At 43.3% G+C, this 19336-nt stretch overlaps 1 protein-coding gene across 6 annotated transcripts in view; it reads left to right on the plus strand.

Moving 5' to 3' along the window:
- Positions 1 to 19336, plus strand: part of XRRA1 (X-ray radiation resistance associated 1) — a 67327-nt gene that overhangs the window by 22069 nt on the left and 25922 nt on the right. For 4 of the 6 annotated variants that reach the window (XM_044258536.1, XM_044258534.1, XM_044258532.1 and 1 more), the window contains 3 exons: positions 4791 to 4924; positions 17507 to 17635; positions 18329 to 18546. In XM_044258536.1, the coding sequence (XP_044114471.1) occupies positions 4791 to 4924; positions 17507 to 17635; positions 18329 to 18546 (481 nt within the window). Of the gene's footprint in view, positions 1 to 4790; positions 4925 to 17506; positions 17636 to 18328; positions 18547 to 19336 lie in introns of those variants that run through there. The other 2 variants (XM_044258537.1, XM_044258538.1) reach the window with 1 other exon arrangement.

The raw sequence follows: 19336 nt of genomic DNA on the forward strand, positions 1-19336 counted from the left end.
AAGTTGAACCAACCTTGCAGCCCAGGAATAAATCCCACTTGGTCGTGGTGAATAATCCTTTTAATGTACTGTTGGATCCTATTGGCTAGTATCTTTTTTTTTTTTTTTTTAAGATTTTATTTATTTATTTGACAGAGCGAGATCACAAGCAGGCAGAGAGGCAGGCAGAGAGAGAGGAGGAAGCAGGCTCCCTGCTGAGCAGAGAGCCTGATGCAGGCCTCGATCCCAGGACCCTGAGATCATGACCTGAGCCGAAGGCAGCGGCTTAACCCACTGAGCCACCCAGGCGCCCTATTGGCTAGTATCTTGATGAGAATTTTTGCATCCGTGTTCATCAAGGATACTGGTCTGTAATTCAACTTTTTGTTGGGATCTTTGTCTGGTTTTGGGATCAAGGTAATGCTGGCCTCATAAAATGAGTTTGGAAGTTTTCCTTCTATTTCTATTTTTTGGAACAGTTTCAGGAGAATAGAGATTAATTGTCCTTTAAATGTTTGGTAGAATTCCCCTGGGAAGCCATCTGGCCCTGGGCTTGTTTGTTGGGAGATTTTTGATGACTGCTTCAATTTCCTTATTGGTTATGGGTCTGTTCAGGTTTTCTATTTCTTCCTGGTTCAGTTTAGGTAGTTTATATGCTTTTAGGAATGCATCCATTTCTTCCAGATTGTCACATTTGCTGGTGGATAGTTGTGTAGCACACTCTTGACATTTGTACATCCATAGCTGCTCTTTCCTGCACGCTGGCCTTATAGTACACGTGTTTTATATTCAGATCTCAGCAGAATGTCTGTGCGTCATAAGCCTTGGCGTTGACCCCAAAGAGTTGATAACTTTAATTATTTAATCTGCCAGCATCAAGGGTCAACCACTCTTCACAAAAGCCTCACTTAACTTAGTCTTGCCAGGAAGAGAGAGAGAGTTCTTCCACAAGAGTGAATATTTCAGACTTGATGGCCTTTGTATGCCAGAGTTTTTAAAAGCTTTAACTGCTTGGGACGGCAGTCTTCTTAAATGGGTTATTTGTCCTTTTGTTCTTAAAACATGCTATACTGGATATAATGGTACCTTTTCTCCATGGTTTCAAGCTATATTGAGGATGGGGTGATTTACTATGATTTGGAACAAGAGTTGTCCTTGGACTTGTCCAGGAAGCAGAGCTCTTGAAAGTCCAATGAAACAGAGTGTAAATTGACAACAACTGGTAATTTTTTGCTATGTTAAAAATAAAATTGAGGGGCACCTGGGTGGCTCATTGGGTTAAAGCCTCTGCTTTCGGCTCAGGTCATGATCTCAGGGTCCTGGGATCGAGCCCCACATCGGGCTCTCTGCTCAGCAGGGAGCCTGCTTCCTCCTCTCTCTCTGCCTCCCTGCCTACTTGTGATCTCTGTCTGTCAAATGAATAAATAAAATTAAAAAAAAATAAAATAAAATAAAAAATTGAATACTAGATTTTAGTATAAACAGTAGGAAACAGATTCCAGATGCTAGAGAGAGAGGTAGCCATTTCCTTTATCAACAGGCTTGGGAGCTTCTTATGAACTTCCATTTTTTTGTTATTTTACTTTTTTAAAAAGAAGTCATTCTGTGTGTCATATATTGTCATGCATTGTGCCAGGCATCTTGTTTTCCTCTCCCCTACTATTTCAAATCCCTAATTCAAGTGCCCATGGGCCCTGGGGAGGGAACATGACCGTAGGCTCTGATCCCATAGCTGACTAGCTTGGATCTACTGATTGATCATGATTGACTTAGATGCCCTATTTCTTAGTTTGATAGCTTCTGATAAAGATTATTTATCTGGCAGATCCAGCCTTACCCAAGGGAATTTATTTACATAAGAGAGCAGACCAAAGTCAAGATGCCGAATGTAAATGAGAAGATGAAATCTCTTGGCTAATCATTTATTTCTATCTCTGTGATTTATAAGGTCTCTCTAAGAAAAAACATAAAACTGTCAAAAGTCCTGAATTTGCAGTTCACAGTAATGAATACTTTGATGTATAATAAAACTTGATGTGACTCAGCAGATACAGTAGGTTAGGAATCTTCTGTTCTTGTTTGCCAGAAAGGCTGCCACCCAAGGAGTAGAATTCTTCAGCAGTCAATTTAGAAAAACTTAACTTTGCCATGATTTGATTTTCTGCATACCGGTCTGAAAAAGTCTCAGCTGGAGCCTGGCCCTGAGAGTCAGGAGACTTTGTTTCTTATTTTGGTTCTGCCACTATTTTGACACAGCTCCTTGGCCAAATCAATTCTTTTCTCTGAGACTTAAGTATCCCCCTCTGCAAATTCTGGGTCAGCTGTGAAGTTCTGTGACCTGTGATTCTAAAACTATTCATTTCTTTGAGCTGCCCTTGATTCTGTGGAGAGCAGATTTGGCCCCAACATTAAGTAACCAAATCAGCTAGGACAGGGGTCAGTAAACTTATTCTATAAAGTGAATATTTTAAGCTTTGTGATCTATATGGTTATAACTAGTCACAACTGTCATAACTAGACAACTCTGCTGTTAGAGAAGGAAAGGGGCCATAGATACCACATTAAAAAATGAATGTGGCTGTGTTTCAACAAAACTTTATGATGCTGAAATTTGAATTTCACATAATTTTCACACAGTAGTCTTCATTTGATCTTTTTTCAACCATTTAAAGTATAAAAATTATTCTTAGCCCACAGGCCTTACAAAAGAGGCAGCAGGATGGAAATGGCTGAGAGGTGTTAGTTTACCCACTCCTGAGCTAGCACACTGATGAAACAGCTCAGTGTGATTGGAATGGAAAGTGAAACACAGTGGAGTAGTGATAGGTGAGCCTGGAGAGGTAGCAGAAGAGAGACTGTGGGAAGCCTTGGAAGCCTCACTAAGGAGTTTGAAATATCCAGTGGGTGTTAGGTATGGCTGCTGGCATGAAGCATGACTTGGAGGGAACAGTATGGGAGATACTGAGACAAAATCCATAGGTCTCATTAACTGCTATGAGGGAGAGGATTTTCCCACCTTTACCTATGATTATCTGAGCCCCCTTTCCAGGTCTTCCTCCTTAAAGGCTTCTATCTTTGCCCCTGCCAAATAGAATCACCGGTTAGTGTGAATTCTCAAAATTTGGAATTTGCTGATGGCAGCATGAACTCATCACTCCATTGGTGATTGGCACCTTTCATAGTCTGCCCAGTCTTCTCAAACCCTCTTATACCATGGACTCTAGTCATACCCAAACTATTTGCAGTCCTTAGAATAAAGTACACTACCTCCTGTCTCCGGCTGCAGTGCTTGTTTTTTTGCCTTTAACAATTTGGTGAATACTGACTAGTCTCTGAGGATAGCTCCAGCGTCATTTGCTCTGTGAAGTCTCCTGGATCCTCTGGTAGAGCTGACTGTTCCTTTCTTTGTGCTTCCACTGGTCTGTGTTCAGACCTCTATCCCAGCACTGCTACTTAGTAGACACATATGTTTATCTACCTACCAGCTAGGTTGTGAGCTAGCAGAGGACAGGCTGGTACAGAGTAAGCCTTCAGCATATGGTCCTTGAATGAAGAGATGGTTATAATGATGACAGCCAACATTAACTATACTTACTATGTAGCAGAGTCATGCTAAGGGTTTTATCTACACAGTTTTTCATAAGAACTCATTATTATTTCTATTTTATAGAAGCTCAGGTTAGGTAATTTGCCCAAATCCCAAATTTGGCCAGTATTTAAACTCAGATCTATGGAATCCATCAATTGATTACTACAGTGGAGTCAGACCAAATCTAGTCCTCCTCTGGTAGTGGCCTACAGCCACTTGTTTATATGTCTGATTGACTGTGCAACACTGATGTGGTCAACCAGCTGGGTAAGATGCTGAAATGTCTCCATTCAGTAGGCTTCAATGAGTATGTGTGGAGAAAGAGGGAGGAAAGAAAGCGGACTTACACATGAGAGCTTAAGTGAGTGTGTAGAGGCCCAAAAGAGAAAGAACAAAGATTGGGTTGATCTCGTTTATCACAATTGTCTTTGTCTTTGCAGACAGAAACTCAGTTTCCTCACTGGACCCTGACCTAGTCAACTATTTCATGAATCTAGGTGGCCAGTTAGAAAGTGGTTGATAGTGACAGTTTGGATTATTGCCCTCATAAGCCAGTTCATTTCACATGAATTTTTATATCCACTACTATGTACCAGGTCCTATCTAAGTTACAAGGATATAGTGATACAGTAACATGGCTATTGACCAGGAAGTTTATGGTCTAGCCTACCACCATGTGCCAAGGTTATGCTAGGCACATCCATGTACCAACATCCCTGTTCCTCAGATGTGTGTCTCCTTATCAGGTTCCTGGCTGACCATGAGAAGTATCCCTAGATAAAGCACTCAAATTCAGGGGAGAATTCCCTGAGAGATTCCAATTGGCTGGTAAATTAAGAGAAGTTTTATAAGGAGGCAACTTTTGAGTTGGCCTTCTGGGGCTTAAATTCAGATACATGGAGAGTGAAATGCTCTCCAGGTTGAGTGAAAAGCTCAAGCAAACACCTCTAGGTGGGGTGGTGCAGGAAATAGGGAAGGAGTCACTTTGGTCAGCACCACAGGATAAATCAGGATTTGTAGTGAGAGCTAAAGCTAGCAAATAGGCCGGGAATGGACTATAGTAGGCCTTGAATGTTAATCCAGAGAGTCAAGAAGGTTTGAGGCTTATGAGTGATGGGGTTGCCTAGAAGGTTAAAAAAAGTGGTGAGCCCCCACCTCATGTATGAGCATCATTGTCATGTGTAGTACTTCTGTTCTCCCATCTTTTATCTTTGTACCATAGTTCCTGGACCTTTCCTTCAACAGCCTGACTGCAGAGGCCATTTGTGATCTGGGGATTCTCCCGCACCTCCGTGTCCTGCTCCTCACAGGCAATGGGCTCACCTCCCTGCCACCCAATTTGGCTGTCACAGAACAGTAAGTTCTACATCCTAGGGTCCATCCCATGTGTTCCCTCGTGAACCTTTGGGTGCAAATATGCAAGGTAATAGCCCAGAGCAGCTCAAAAGTGCTACGAAGATGGCTGTCAGTGCTCAGAGCAGGGGAAAATGTTGCCTACCGAAGCTCCTAGGAAAGGAAGTCATGAGAATGGGGCCCTAAAGAATGATTAGGCCTCAGATGGGTGTCTTCACACTCTCCTATGCTGTTAGGAGACCCTCAGGTATCTAGCAAGTCACTTTCCCTGTCTCTGATTGGTCACTGGTAAATTGTGGGTATTGCTCTTGCCAGACTTACCCCTTCATAGACCTACTGAGCTTTGTATGTTCCCATTCTGCACCTTGGTTCAGGCTGTGCCTTCTGACCATGATATAATAATGGTCAATGCAATATACATCATAATAATGATGCTAATGCAATATACATGTGCTTACTATGTGCCAGACACTGTTTTCAGCATGTTATACATGTTAACACATTTAATCCTCAAAACAGCCCCATGAAGCAGGTGTCCTGTTATTATCTATGTTTTATAGATGAGGAATTTGAGGCCCAGCTATGTTAAGTAACTGCTGATAAGTGACTGAACCAGAATTTAATGAAGTCCATCTGATCCAAAGACCATGCTTATGACCATTACGTTCTCTTCTCATATGGATTTTGCATATATTCCAAGGGTCTGCTCAGACCTCCTCCTCTCCTATCAGAAGCCTTCCCTGATGGCTTTAGACCATACTTCTTCCCTTCTCTAAGCCATCTGTTGAATTTAATGTTTTCCCTCTTACTTTAGAAGTTTATATATTCTGTTGTGACTTATGTCTCACAAATAGGTATATATATATGTAAATAATAGATAAATGGGTGAAATACATAGAGTCTCCCAAAAGTATTGTGAGCACTATGAGGGCAGAGGCTCTGTCTTAGTCATTTTTGATCTGAAGCAGCTGGTTGAGGAGTCAGTACTTTGGCACAAATACCTATTCAATGGATGTTAACCAGTTTAGAGATGGTGTAGGCAAAAGTCATGGTGATAATATTTGTTGTGATGATGGCAGTTGCAATGGAGTTTATAGTGATAATAGTGTTTGGTTAGTTACCCAAGAAGTTTGGATAATAGTAGTGATCATTGTATTAGGGATTTCATTAGGCTCCTTTTGTTTGCAAGTGACAGAAGTCAATTCAAACCAGCTCAACCAAAAAGGGAATTTATGGGGCGCCTGGGTGGCTTAGTTGGTTAAGCATCCAACTCTTGGTTTTGGCTCAGGTCATTGTCTTGGGGTCATGAGATCGAACCCACACTGGGGTCTGCACTCAGTTGGGAATCTGCTTGAGGATTCGCTTTCTCTCCCTCTGCCTCTCCCCTGATTTGCATGTGCGCACTCTCTCTAAAATAAATAAACAATTTTTCCCCCCAAAACCCCAATAACGCCAAGAAGGAATTTTTGGCACATTTACCTGTAAAGTCCTAAGGTGAATGCTGGATTCACATATGGCTGTATACAGGTGCACAGCATGTTGTCAGGACTTTGCATGCATCTCAGTGTCTTTCTTCCTCATGTGCATAACTTCTCTCTCATCTTTCTCTCACTTACTTTCTCAGGCACATGCACACATCTTTTTTTTTCCTTGGTGTTGGCAGGCTTTTCTCTATGACCAGACACACATCAGTCAGGGTCAAGTCCAGAATATGAAAACCACTTGAGGTATTGCAAATTGAGGGGACTTAAATGTTTGTCATGGGGAGAGATAATAGTTGGCATTTTATTATGAAAATTTCAGACACACATAGAAGTAGAGTCAATGGCAAAATGAACTTCCATGTACCCATCACCTAATGATTATTGCCTGACAGTTCTGAGGTCACAGACAATCCTGTTTAATCTATACCCCCACCATACCCAAACTCTTTTTTTTTTTTTGAGCTTTTATTTATTTATTTGACACAGTGAGCAAGAGCATACAAGCAGGGGAGCACCCAAGGGAGAGGGAGAAGTAGGCTCCCCGCTGAGCAGGGAGCCCAACATGGGGCTCAATCCCAGGACCCTGGAATCCTGACCTGAGCCAAAGGCAGATGCTTACCCAACTGAGCCATTCAGGCACCCCACCTTAAATTAGTCTAAAGAAAAATCTCAGACGTATCTAGCTATCAATGAATACTGCAGATTCATGTAGTTTCATCTGTAATAATCCAGTGTATACCTCTAAAAGAGAAGGACTCTTGAAAAAAATTATAATCAGAGTACTTTTATTCCACCTAAATATTAGCAACAATAAATAGAGGGAATTGGTTTTATAGGTGGTGGAAGGGCTGGAAGAGCAAGAAGGAAAAAGGTTGATGCCCAGAGATCAGATGCCCCCCAATTCCTGGACTTCAGGCCACAAGCCTGTCCCTGCTGCTGGGCTTTTAGAGAGGTTGTTGCCGCAGTTCTAGATCTGCTGCAGATGTGCTGCCCCAGTCAGGGCTGGAACCTCACCAGCAGGGATGCCGGTGCAGCACTGCTGCCGCCAGCAAGCTGTCAGAAACAAACGAGAGAGTTGCTTCTTCCCGTCTTCTGGCCTTCCAGTCTCACCAATCCCTCCCTTGGCAGTATCTCACTGGAAGCCAATTGGAAAGATGGTCTGGGAAGTGTAGGTTAGGGGTGACCCTGGCCCCTTATAATACATAGCAGAACACAAAGGAAAGGAATAAAGTTCAAGAGCAAATAGGCAGATGACTGGTGCCTCCCAGCCCTTGGAAGCCCAACATCTACTCTCCTCCTTCTCTCCGTATTTAATCACAATATGCTTTCATCTTAAGTGAAGGATCTTTTCCTTTTCCATGAAGATACTTTCACCCTCTTCTATAAAGGGATATGAGACCGTTCCATAGGTCACTGTATCCATTTCTGAATGATTTCATTTTCTCTTCTAAAGCAGTCACAGTGCCAAATAGATATTTTATAACCTAAAAACTAAGTTGCGAAGTCATTCACCATTAGTAATTTACATACAACAAGCAGAGAAGAAAATATATGTATTTGCTACAATAATCTTTTCTTAACTGGTCCAGAGGCCATAGTACACATTTATGAATCCTTCCTTCATCACATATTTAATGTTTCCTTCTCCCTTATCTAGCACCTTGGCAGTTTGGGCTCTTTAACTGGCATGATATCCTAAATGATCATTCCTGAAGAATCGGAGTTATGAATCCTTTTTTAATAGGTTGTGGTAGTTTTCTACTAATGCTTTTTAAAATTGTGGTAACATAACATATAACATAAAATTTACTATCTTAACCATTAAAATTTTTTTTTAAATAATCTCTATACCCAACATGGGGCTCAAAATCATGACCCTGAGATCAGGAGTCAGGTGTTCTACTGACTGAGCCAGCCAGGCACCCCGTCTTAACCATTTTTAGATGTACAGTGGCATTCACGTAAGTCCCTTCACATTGTTGTTGTACCATCACCACCATCCATCTTCAGAACTCTTCTCATCTTGCAGAAATTCCATTAACTTTGATTAATGGACATGACACTTCTAAGAGGAATACCTTATAATTCCCTGGATTCCAGTCATATTTCTCTTTGTCCTCAAGGTATAACAGCAATCATACCTACTTTGGATAATCAGTATCAATCACCCAGCCAATATAGTAAACTCCTTTTTTTTTGGTCTATTGGTTTGGTGGATTGAGGAACCCAAGTGGCCAGTAGCAATCTCAGGTTCTAGTTAAGAGAAACTATTCTTTGTGTCCTCTGTAAAAGTATTCCTCCCTAGGCAACTAAGATCTCTACTTGTAGGAATGGAGGCAAAAATTCGGCAAGTGGATGATTGTAAGAGGATCTGTTCTTATTTCCTTTCATTAATTCCTAGATCCTATGTTCTGGTTATGAGGAAGACAGCATCAGTACTGGTTGCTGGTTTATGTGAAACCTTATCTTTTTAGTAGTCAGAGCCCTGTCTTCACAGTTAGTCTCCTAACTGGTATGATAAATAAGTTGTTAAAAAACTACTCTACCTTTCTATTAGATCAGCTGCTTCTGATGGTGAAAATGTGGTAAAAAAGTGAATTCCATGTTTATGGGCTCATCATTGCACTTATGTGCTATCAGATGTGTTCCATGGTTAGAAGCAATGTTATGTGAGGTACCAGGATAAAGAATATGATATTCTTTAAGTCCCCGATGCCGATGCTAGGAGAATATCAGGGAATGTAAATCTGTATCCAAAACACATGTTTATTCTGGTAAGCAACAAAACAAAACACTGTTCCTCTTACGAAGGAAGGTGCTTATTAAAGTCATCCTCCCACGAGGTGGTTGGCTAATCCTTGCAGAAATGGTGCCATGTTAGGGGCTCAACGTTGGCTTCTGCTCTTGGCAGTTTGGGTACTCAGCAGGGGTGGTAGCCAGATCTCCTTGGTGAAGAGGATGTGTGTAGCCCCCATGCCTGTGCTAAAGGCCATTTTTCAAGCACTAGGGTATCTGAGGAGAGAGGCCATCTGACTTCATGGAATGGGTCATCTTGTCCACCTAATCACTGAGAGTCTCCTCTAAAGTGGATAGTCTTTGGGAAGCATTCACATGGGATGCAAATAATCCTTGTACTCTATCCATTCTGAGAGGTCCACTCACATAATTTCCCCTTAGACCTTGCTCTCAGCAGTTTTACTTTTTTTTTTTTCCCCAAGCTTGGACTATTCTGCTAAACTGTTAGCCACTGCCCGTGAATCAGCGAAAACCAAAAAAAATAGATAGACACATTGCTCTAAGTTTTACCTATTGGGAGGATTTTTCTTCCCTTGTCTTTCAGAGTCACCCCTGTATAAAGTTGTAATACTGTAATAGTCTTTTAGTGTCAGCATATCAACTGCTCACAGAACCTTAGTTGTGCTTTGATGGAGAGGTAACAGCGGGAGTGGGCATCATAGGAATCTGAGCCATATTCATTCACACATTTTTTCCAGACTTGCTTGAGCTGGATCTCACATACTGCTTTCACTTGCTGAGGGAATTCTGCCCATTTAGTTCATGTTGAGTCACTCAGGTCACATGGTCACTTCATGTTCCTGTGATCAGCTAGCTGTTCAGTCTTCACCAACATAGGGTAGTAAGCCAGAAACTATTTTTCAAAAGGAGAATAGTTATCCACAGAATAGGGCATATATAACTTTGGAGTGCGTGAGTGGCTCAGTTGGTTTAAGCATCTGACTTCAGTCCAAGTCATGATCTTGGGGTCCTGGGATGAAGCCTTCCCACTTGGCAGGGGGTCTGCTTGTCCCTCCTCCTCTCTCTTTGCTTCTCCCCCTGCTCGTGCTCTCTCTCTCTCAAATGAAAAAAGAATAGGACATAACTTGGCTCAAAAATTATTCCGCGGGGTGTCTGTCTGGTTCAGTTGGAAGAGTGTTTGACTTTAAATCTTGGGGTCATGAGTTCAAGTCCCCTGTGGGGTATAGAGATTACTTAGAAAAAGAAAACAACTTAAAAAATAATTCTACAATTGGGGCCTATAAAAGGCTCTATTCTTAGAAATGATATAACCTATCCATCTAACCAGGACAAACTTGAGAGGGAAAAGGAACACTGTTAATTATTTTAGGGTAACTGGTGAAAACCCAGAGTGTCCTTGAAAACCAGGACGTTATGGTAACCTGCACTATACAGCACACCCATTTGCCTTAGACATTTAGAGCACTGTTGGACCTATTACAAAACTTTATCTTGCTCTGGGCCCGACACAAAACTGGCATCCCCTGGGATGCTCAGTAAATGGATTAGAATAGCATAAATGTTTTACGCATTGCTTCCCAAATCTAAAAAGATCAACAAAGCTTTGTGTCTTTTTCTTAAGTAAGAGGTGGTGCGAGGTGAAGGATTATGTCTTTCACATTGGAGGTATATCCCAGCATGCTCCCAGCTACCTGGACATCAAGAAAATCGATCAAGGTGGTAGTTCTTTGAATTTTTGTAGGGTTTCCCTCCATTCTCTGACATGCATGCATCTTACTAAATTGTCTAGAGTATTTGCAACTTCCTGCCCATCAGGTCCAGTCAACATGAGTTTCTGTGGAATACCAAAGTGGATTAGCAATAGATGTGTAATAGATTATGTAGGCTGAAAGAGTTGATGTTGATGTGGCCCTAAGAAAAGAGGGCAAAGATGTACTGTTGTCCCCGTCAGACAAAAGCAAACTGCTCCTGGCAGTTCTTATTCACCAGTAAAGAGAAAGAAACATTTGATGGGTCCTTAGCTGTATTGCAAGTGCCAGGGGCTGTGTTGTTGTACTGTAGTAAGAAGTGTCCACATGTGGGGCAGCAGCTGAAATTGGAGTCACTACTTGATTAAGTCTGCGGTAATCTATAGTCATTCTTCATGACCTGTCTTCTACACAAGCCAAATAAATAAAACAAGTTAAGCAGGAATATCATAAGACCCAGTATCCTTTTACCTTTCTTGTCTTTAGTGATGGCAGTAGTCTCTGTAGTTACCTCAGGGATGCAGAATAACTTTCAGCTTACTGTTCTAGAAACAGATAAACTGGGGCTTCAATATGTCCCTTCCTGCTGTAATAGTCCTCACTTTGTTGGTCAGTAAACATATGTGGTTATTCTGTCAGTTGCTTAGTATGTCTGTTCTAACTATCCATTCAGGAACTGGGGAGATAACCAAAAAGTAGGCTGATGACTTCACTGGGTTCATTCACAGGCTAAATTTCCATTCTTCTGTAATCCCCTGCTTTGAGTGATAGACCACCATATCTTTCATATCCCCAGACATTAGCACTGATTTGCAGATATTGTCTAGTAATCCTTGAAAGGCCTGGTTTAGGACTATCTGATAGAATTTTCCACAATGTTGGCAATGTTCTATATCTGCATTGTCCAATATGGTAGCCACTATTATTAAACACTTGAGATATGATCAGGGTGACTGAAGAACTGAATTTTTACTTTGATTTAAGCATGTTTTTAATTAAATGGAAATAAGAAACTGAATAAGAGGCTGTGACTCTCCCTTTGGGCAACTCAAATCATTTTTATTCTCACCAGCTCTAGATTTTTTTTTTTAAATTGTATAGTTCACGCATAATTATTTGAAGCTAGTCTTCAGTCTCTGCAAGGACCACACTATTTCTAGTTTACACCTTCCTGTACGATTTAGTCCTGCAAAGCCCTAACTTAAAGCAGGGGCAGTTTATCAGGAATCCCCTTCTCTGGTGCACCCTGGACTCTTGGCCCCTAGACTAGCAAGGTTGTCAGAATCTCTGCTTAGCATCTCAGCCTGTCTGCCACTTCTGGAGTCAGCAGGGAAAAGAGACCCCAAATGTTGCAGAATCCCCTTTGATCTTAGCCCCCTAACTTCTCACAGCTTGTTAGTTCCCAGATATCTTAAAGAAAACTGTTTTTAATATATATATTTTGTCTGGATTTGTTTATACTCAGAGAGGTGGCCCAATTATTTAGTCTGCAATACCATAAACCTTTCCATTTATTTTGGCCAGGTGCCTAGGGTCACTCAATATGGAACCATTTTAAACTAAACCAAACTAGCTGGATATTCTCTGAGCCATTCCAATGATACAAATTTGGGCTAAAGTTTGCACAAGGACAAATCTACCCTCCCCCTTCCCTTCTTTTCATTCCAAGGTAGTTTTAACCTAGCTGTGGGATGAGGAGTGTGGGTTTAGTGCTAGTTCTCGCTCTCCTGAGTGTGTATCTGTTTAGGATCCTGCGTTCATGTAGGGGGTCTCCAATTACATGCTATTTCAGCAAGATCAGCAAGTGTCTAAAAAGGCTGCTTCTGCTTGGCTTCTGTCTCTGGATTTTTAGATTTTTGGCATATGACTGCTTTATTGTCTTCACATCTCTTACATGTTTTAAAATAATGAATCTTTTTTCTTTTTAGGTTTTATTCATCATTTTAGTTGTTTTCAGTGGGAAGTCTTGTTGCATAATGCAAGGCAAGTCTTCACCACTAGGTATTTCTATTTCTTTATATATAAGATGGGGAGAATAAATGTACTCCTATTTACATCAGAGTATCAATTGAAATAATTGTGCTTTGAAAGCTATGAGGCTCCAAACAAACTGTTATTTTCTTCCTAGTTGTCTGTCCACACAAGAATGTTCTGTGGATTCCCCTTCTTCTGCCAACTTCTTAAATATTGATGGTCCTCAGTTGTCCACTCTCAACCCACTGTTTTTCTTAATTTTTTTTTAAAGATTTTATTTATTTATTTGACAGATAGAGATCACAAGTAGGCAGAGAGGCAGGCAGAGAGAGAAGGAAGCAGGTTCCCTGCTGATCAGAGAGCCCGATGTGGGGCTTGATCCCAGCAAGCTGGGATCATGATCTGAGCCGAAGGCAGAGGCCAAACCACTGAGCCACCCAGGCACCCCTGTTTTTCTTAATTTTTATAATCTTTCTTTGTGGTTTCATTCTTTCCCAAGTCTTCTTTATATCTCTACCTCACATCCATCTTCTGAGCTATGAGCCCATATATTTTACTTAATCATACCAAAGTCATCACACACATGCCCGTGCTGAGATCTTCTCCTATGTCCCTAACCTTAGTGACAGGAGCCGCTGTCCATCAGCTGTGCAGTTGTCCAAGTGAGAAACGTGGGCATCAGTCTGCATTCTTCCATCCCTCACCCTGCACATCCATTCAGTCACTGGAGGTGTAATGAGTTGTGCTTCCTAAATGTTTCTCAAACATGGCCCTTTCTGTAGCCCATCAACACAGCCCCTGCTACTTGGGATACAGCTAACGACCTGTCACATTTTTCTTTCTCCTTATCACCTCCTAACCAACCCTCTTCACCATCAGCGGGAGGGATGTTTCTAAAAGCACCTCTGATTCTATCACTGCCCTGCTTGAAGTCCTTTGGCAGCTTCTCGGCATTCTAAAGATAAACACCATTAACATTGATCACAAGGCTTTTCATGACCTGACTTTCTCTGCTTCTGCATTCTCCTTTCTCTTCACTTTTTTCCATTTCACCACATAGCTCATCTACTCTGAATTATTTGTGTCTCCGTTTCCGTATCGATCATATGACTATGTCTGGGTAAGTTAGGGGGATTGTATTGTTAGGGTCCGTGATCAAAGGAACGAGACTGATACAAAGCGAAGGTCAAGCAAAACTTTATTTCGCGCCAAGCATCAAGAATCAAACTGACCGGTCAGGGCTATCTCTTACGAAAAGGCGATGACGATGATCCCAACAAGGTCACTCCCAAGAAGGCCGCTCTGGACGAGGCTGCTCTAGATGAGGCTGCTCCGCAGATGAGGCCGCTCCATGATCGGAGCCGCTCCCAAGAAGAGGCCACTCCCAAGATGAGGCCGCTGCTCCATGAGGTTGCTCCCCAGACAAGGCCACTCCCAAGAAGAGGCCATTCTGGACAAGACTGCTTCCCGGGCGAGGCTCTTCCCGACGACGAAGAGGCAATGATGACAGCGACGATGACAAGAGGACAACCTGGATGACACAGACTCTGCTCCCCACGATGCCACTCTGACAAGGCTGCCACCCACAGGAAGCCACCGCTGCGGACAAGGCCGCTCGTGGCTCAGGGTAGCGAGGCATTTTGCGGCGAGGCTGCTGGCGGCTAGGGGCCATTGGCATCTCAGGGCCACTGGCATCTCAGGGCCGCTGGCGTCTCGGGACCACTGACCGCTGGACCGCTGGTGTCTTGGCACCGCTGACGTCTAGGGGCTGCACGGCGTCGGGACCGCTGACCACTGGACCGCTGATGTCTCAGGACCACTGGTGTCTAGGGGCTGCAGGCGTCGGGACTGCTGGCCTCTAGACCGCTGGCGTCTTGGGACCTCCATCAGCGCAACTGCTGAAGGCTGCAGCTCCGGGCTGCTGAAGGCGGGGCCACTGGAAGCTGCAAGCGGCTGGAGGCTGCAGGCAGTGGCTCCGGGCCGCCGGAGGCGGGACCGCCAGAGGCTGTAGACTGCCGGTGCAGGGACCGCTGGCAGCCGTTATAGCTCTTACAAGAGCTGTTACAGCTCCTCCACTCCGCCGACTCTTCCGCCGACTCTTCCACTCCCACCTACTCTTCCTTCTGCTCCCGTCACAGCTCTCCTCTTCCCCTGCTAGCCTCGCACAGCAACCTTTATGTGGTTGGTTGAGCCCCACCCCTATACAGGTGGCCAATTGGATCTCAATTCACCCTAGTGGATATACACATGCCGCACCGATGGGACATCTCCACCTGGCCTGCCCCACCCCTACATCCGGGGTCCACAAGCGAGTTCCTCTGGGAGGGGCAGGCCCTTAACAGTATTTGACCTACTCCATCATCAGCCTACCCATTGCTTGTTTGGATAGGCATCTGAGACTTTGGGTCTGCCAAAATCTGCCACCCAGGCTTGACCAGCATGGAGTAGAGGGGGATGGTTACTTTCTGTTTTCTAACCACTGTTTTCCTCAAAATGCCTCCTAAAGGAGCGCCAGCTTTTTTAGCAGCCACATCATAAGTCCTCTTTTACACAAGTGAGTTGGGAAGCTACATCTCCCACATCCTGTGTTTGCATGGTGCATTTTCTATATCTCACCACAGAAGCTGACCTGACATTTTCATGGACATTACCACTTGCTCAGTTTCATCTGTTTTACTGCAGCTTTTTGTCCAGTTTGTTCAGCAATATTTTTAGCCTCATGCAAAGTCTTATAATGTGAAATAAAAGACATCCTCTTTCATCGTGTAGATAGAACTGACTGGGACCAGAGACGCTCAGCAACAGCTTGAAGTTACCCAGCAAGCCAAACAGCAGCAGCGCCAGAATGAGAGGCCAGGGCTGCTGACCCCCATTCCCAAGTTTCTTCTAATCCAGCACACCAGTTCCCATTCCTGAATCCAGTCACTGGGGCATACTCTTAGCTTCTAAAAAAAATTAGTCAAATCTATTATATTTTAAAAGCTATTAATTCCTTTTGCCAAGAGACGGTATAATAAAAATAGCATCACTCTGAACAGCCAGAAACCTCAACCTCTCCACACTAATAGACTCCCGCCACTTCAGAGAGCTCTTCTTCCAAAACTGCCATGGGAAGGACCCAGTGAAAGAGCCTGATGCTATCCTCTGAAGCCTTGCATCTTGTCCTCCTTACCCACTCATTGACTCCCCCCTATTTTAAAACATCTGTTTTGGAGACAAAATGAAGCTTTTATATGTTATAATTAGGGTGAAACTTGTAAAAAGCAAAACACTATAACTTGTCACAAGAGACAGGATAGAGCTTCTCCATTATGGGGTGTAAGGGGAATTTTTTTAAAGGCTTATTTTTTAGCTCTTTCACATCTGACTGGAGTGAAAAAGAGATGGGTCAATTAATTATAAATAACAGAGCTGCTAATTAATCCTGCTAATTAATCCTGTTAATCCTAATTAATCCTGTAATTGCTCCATGGTAGAAATTAAAAATTTAGTGCCTGAAACTTGGGAATGGGGGTCCTGTAATTGCTGTGTGGTAGAAATTAAAAATTTAGTGCATGAAAGTTGGTTCTTTCAGAAGAGGAAGAGAGTCATCTGTGACCTTCAAATTCCATCAACTAAAGGCTTCTTTCCTTCTTGGTTGAGTGTGTTGAGTGTTCATTTGGGTGTATGGAGGGGAGAGAGTTGGAGGGAGGAATGAAAACATGATTTGAGTCATCTGCCTTTGTTTACTTAAAAAGAATTACATAGGGGCACATGACTGGCTCACTGGGTAGAGCATGACTCTTGATCTTAGGGTTGTAGGTTCAAGCCCCGTGTTGGGTATAGAGATTACTTAAAAAACCAAAATCTTTAAAAAAAAAAAAAAAAGTTGAAAAAAAATAAAGTATTACCTAGGTCTCATCCACCTGGGGACATAAGTCAGGCCACATTAATGGTAGTATCTAAAATACCAGAACTTCCTGCCCCACCAGTGTGATTCAGGATCTCAGTCCATGGAATTCCACTCTCAGGTATTTCTGGGACTCCTCAGAGAGTTTGAGTTTTGAGAGACTTCGCAGCTCCTTACTGATGTGTGCATTTTATTGGTCATTTTAGAGAAGAACATCACTGTGGCCAGCCTGCCTTACCCCACGTGAACCAAAGCTGTGGTCCATGCCAAGGGCTCTGTCTCCTGATGCTCCCATGGTTGCTGATACTTGGGGTGATGCAGCATACTCAGGAGTTCGACCTGACCCAAAAGTGTTCAGTATTCTTTCTGTGGAATGTTTTCCCTCAACTTGGCCATGCCTTAGTCACTCTGTTACTTTCCACGAGCATTCCTAGTTGCCCCATCCTGCTCCAACCCAGTCTCACTGAGTCCATCTGTGAATATGTGCAACCTTTCTCCATACAGAAGACTGATGTGTGAGTGGGATTTGGGGAAGAAGGTCAGTTGGGGAAGAAATTACACCTTCTGGTCCCTCTCTGCAGGGATGTCTCAGGGGCACTAGAGAAGTTCCCAACCTGGTTATGCCTCTTGATTGATTCCCTGTCCTCCATCTCTTCCTATCCCCACTCCTTCCTGGGGATGGTGGAGTTTGTCCCCTGCCCTTGCCCCTTACCCAGGATCCTTGCACTCACAGGGAAGCATCTGTAACATCACTGACAAGCAGGAGGTACATCCTGAGGTTCCCAGCACTGGAGACGCTGATGCTAGATGACAACAGGCTCACCAGCCCCAACTGCTTTGCCAGCCTGGCCGGGCTCAGAAGGTAAAGCCACAGTCCCCTCTCTGTAGGACCACCGCACCCCCAGCTGGCCCACACCCTGAGCTGCTCTGGAATCCGAAAGGCCTGGGCTTAAATCCTGGCTCCACCACTTATCTTTCCTGTGTGGCCATGGGTGATTCACTTCTCCCCTCCGAGCTTTAGCTCAGTCATAAAAGTGGGACATCAGTAGGACATTTCTGATCAAGTGTCTGGATTATAAATGGCAAAGAGAAAGGAGGGTAAAAGGAGATATTACCAGGGATAGGCTCCTGACCCTTGAGAGAGGGGACAGAAAAGAAAAGGAAAAAAGAAAAAAGGAATCAGAAAGATAAGGTTACCTGCTGAATTCTATGTATTTGATTAGATTACAGAAAATGCTGACATTTAAATGGTTAAGCTTTAGATTCCTGGAAAATTTACTTTAGATTCAGGTACCCTTTACTGAATACTTCATTGTGCCTAGCCATTTACATTGCTTTATTCATCTTTACAGGAACCTTGAAAGATTAATGAATATTATCCCCATTTTAGAGATAGGGATATTGAGGCCCAGAGAGGGTAAGTCACTGGCTCAAGGTCACACCAGAGGAATAAGTGTCCAAGCCTGAATCCATGTTCTTTCCCTCCAGTTGCTTAGTAAATGCCCCTGAAGTATCATTATTGCTGTGATTCTGTATTCACTTTCCTTAATTGAAGACTGAAGAAATTAAGCCTGGACCAAAACAGGATTTTCCGGATCCCGTACCTACAGCAGTTTCAGCTCCGTGACGGGTCAGGGGACTGGGTTGGAGGCAGGGGGTGTCCCCAGAAAGAGCTCCATTCCATGCGACAACCCAAGTCATGGATGTTTGAGGCCTCTGATGAGCAACCAGATTATACTGTACTGCCCATGAAAAAGGATGTTGACCGGACAGGTGAGTGATGCCCCTTGTTTAGAGATTCAAGCCCTGTGGTGGGAATAATCTTCTAACAGCTTATTTTGAAAGTCTGTGACTCCCTGAGAAGCTGCTGCCTGGGAAGGTGGAGGTCTCCCATGAATTATTCCAATGACTTCCTGACTTATTCTCTGTTAAGATCCTTTTAAAATCCAGGGGCTGGGGCGCCTGGGTGGCTCAGTGTGTTAAGCCGCTGCCTTCGGCTCAGGTCATGATCTCAGGGTCCTGGGATCAAGTCCCGCATCGGGCTCTCTGCTCAGCAGGGAGCCTGCTTCCCTCTCTCTCTCTCTCTGCCTGCCTCTCCATCTACTTGTGATTTCTCTCTGTCAAATAAATAAATAAAATCTTTAAAAAATAAAATAAAATAAAATCCAGGGGCCAGTGCGTGTCTCAGAGGTTTAAGCCTCTACCTTCGGCTCAGGTCAAGAGCTCAGTGTCCTGGGATCAAGTCCCAAATGGGCTCTCTGCTGGGCTGGGAGCCTGCTTCCCCCTCTCTCTCTGTCAAATAAATAAATAAATAAATAACTTTTTTAAAAATTTAAAAGATTCTTTAAAAAAAAAAAAAGATACTTTTAAAATCCAGTTAAAAGTAGCTTTTTAAAAATCTCAAATAACCAGAAACTCAGAAGTGAGGCTTTCCAGAGATGGCTAATTCTGAGGTGCACTGATCTTCTCAAGGAATTCAGGTTCTTTCCATCCTCTTCTGCCATCCTTGCCCTGCTTGCTTGTCCTTGTAGGCTGGTTCCCATTGAGGTCTCAAGATCACTAC

Source organism: Neovison vison, chromosome 7 (assembly GCF_020171115.1).
Source record: "Neovison vison isolate M4711 chromosome 7, ASM_NN_V1, whole genome shotgun sequence".
In the NCBI taxonomy this organism is placed as follows: domain Eukaryota; kingdom Metazoa; phylum Chordata; class Mammalia; order Carnivora; family Mustelidae; genus Neogale; species Neogale vison.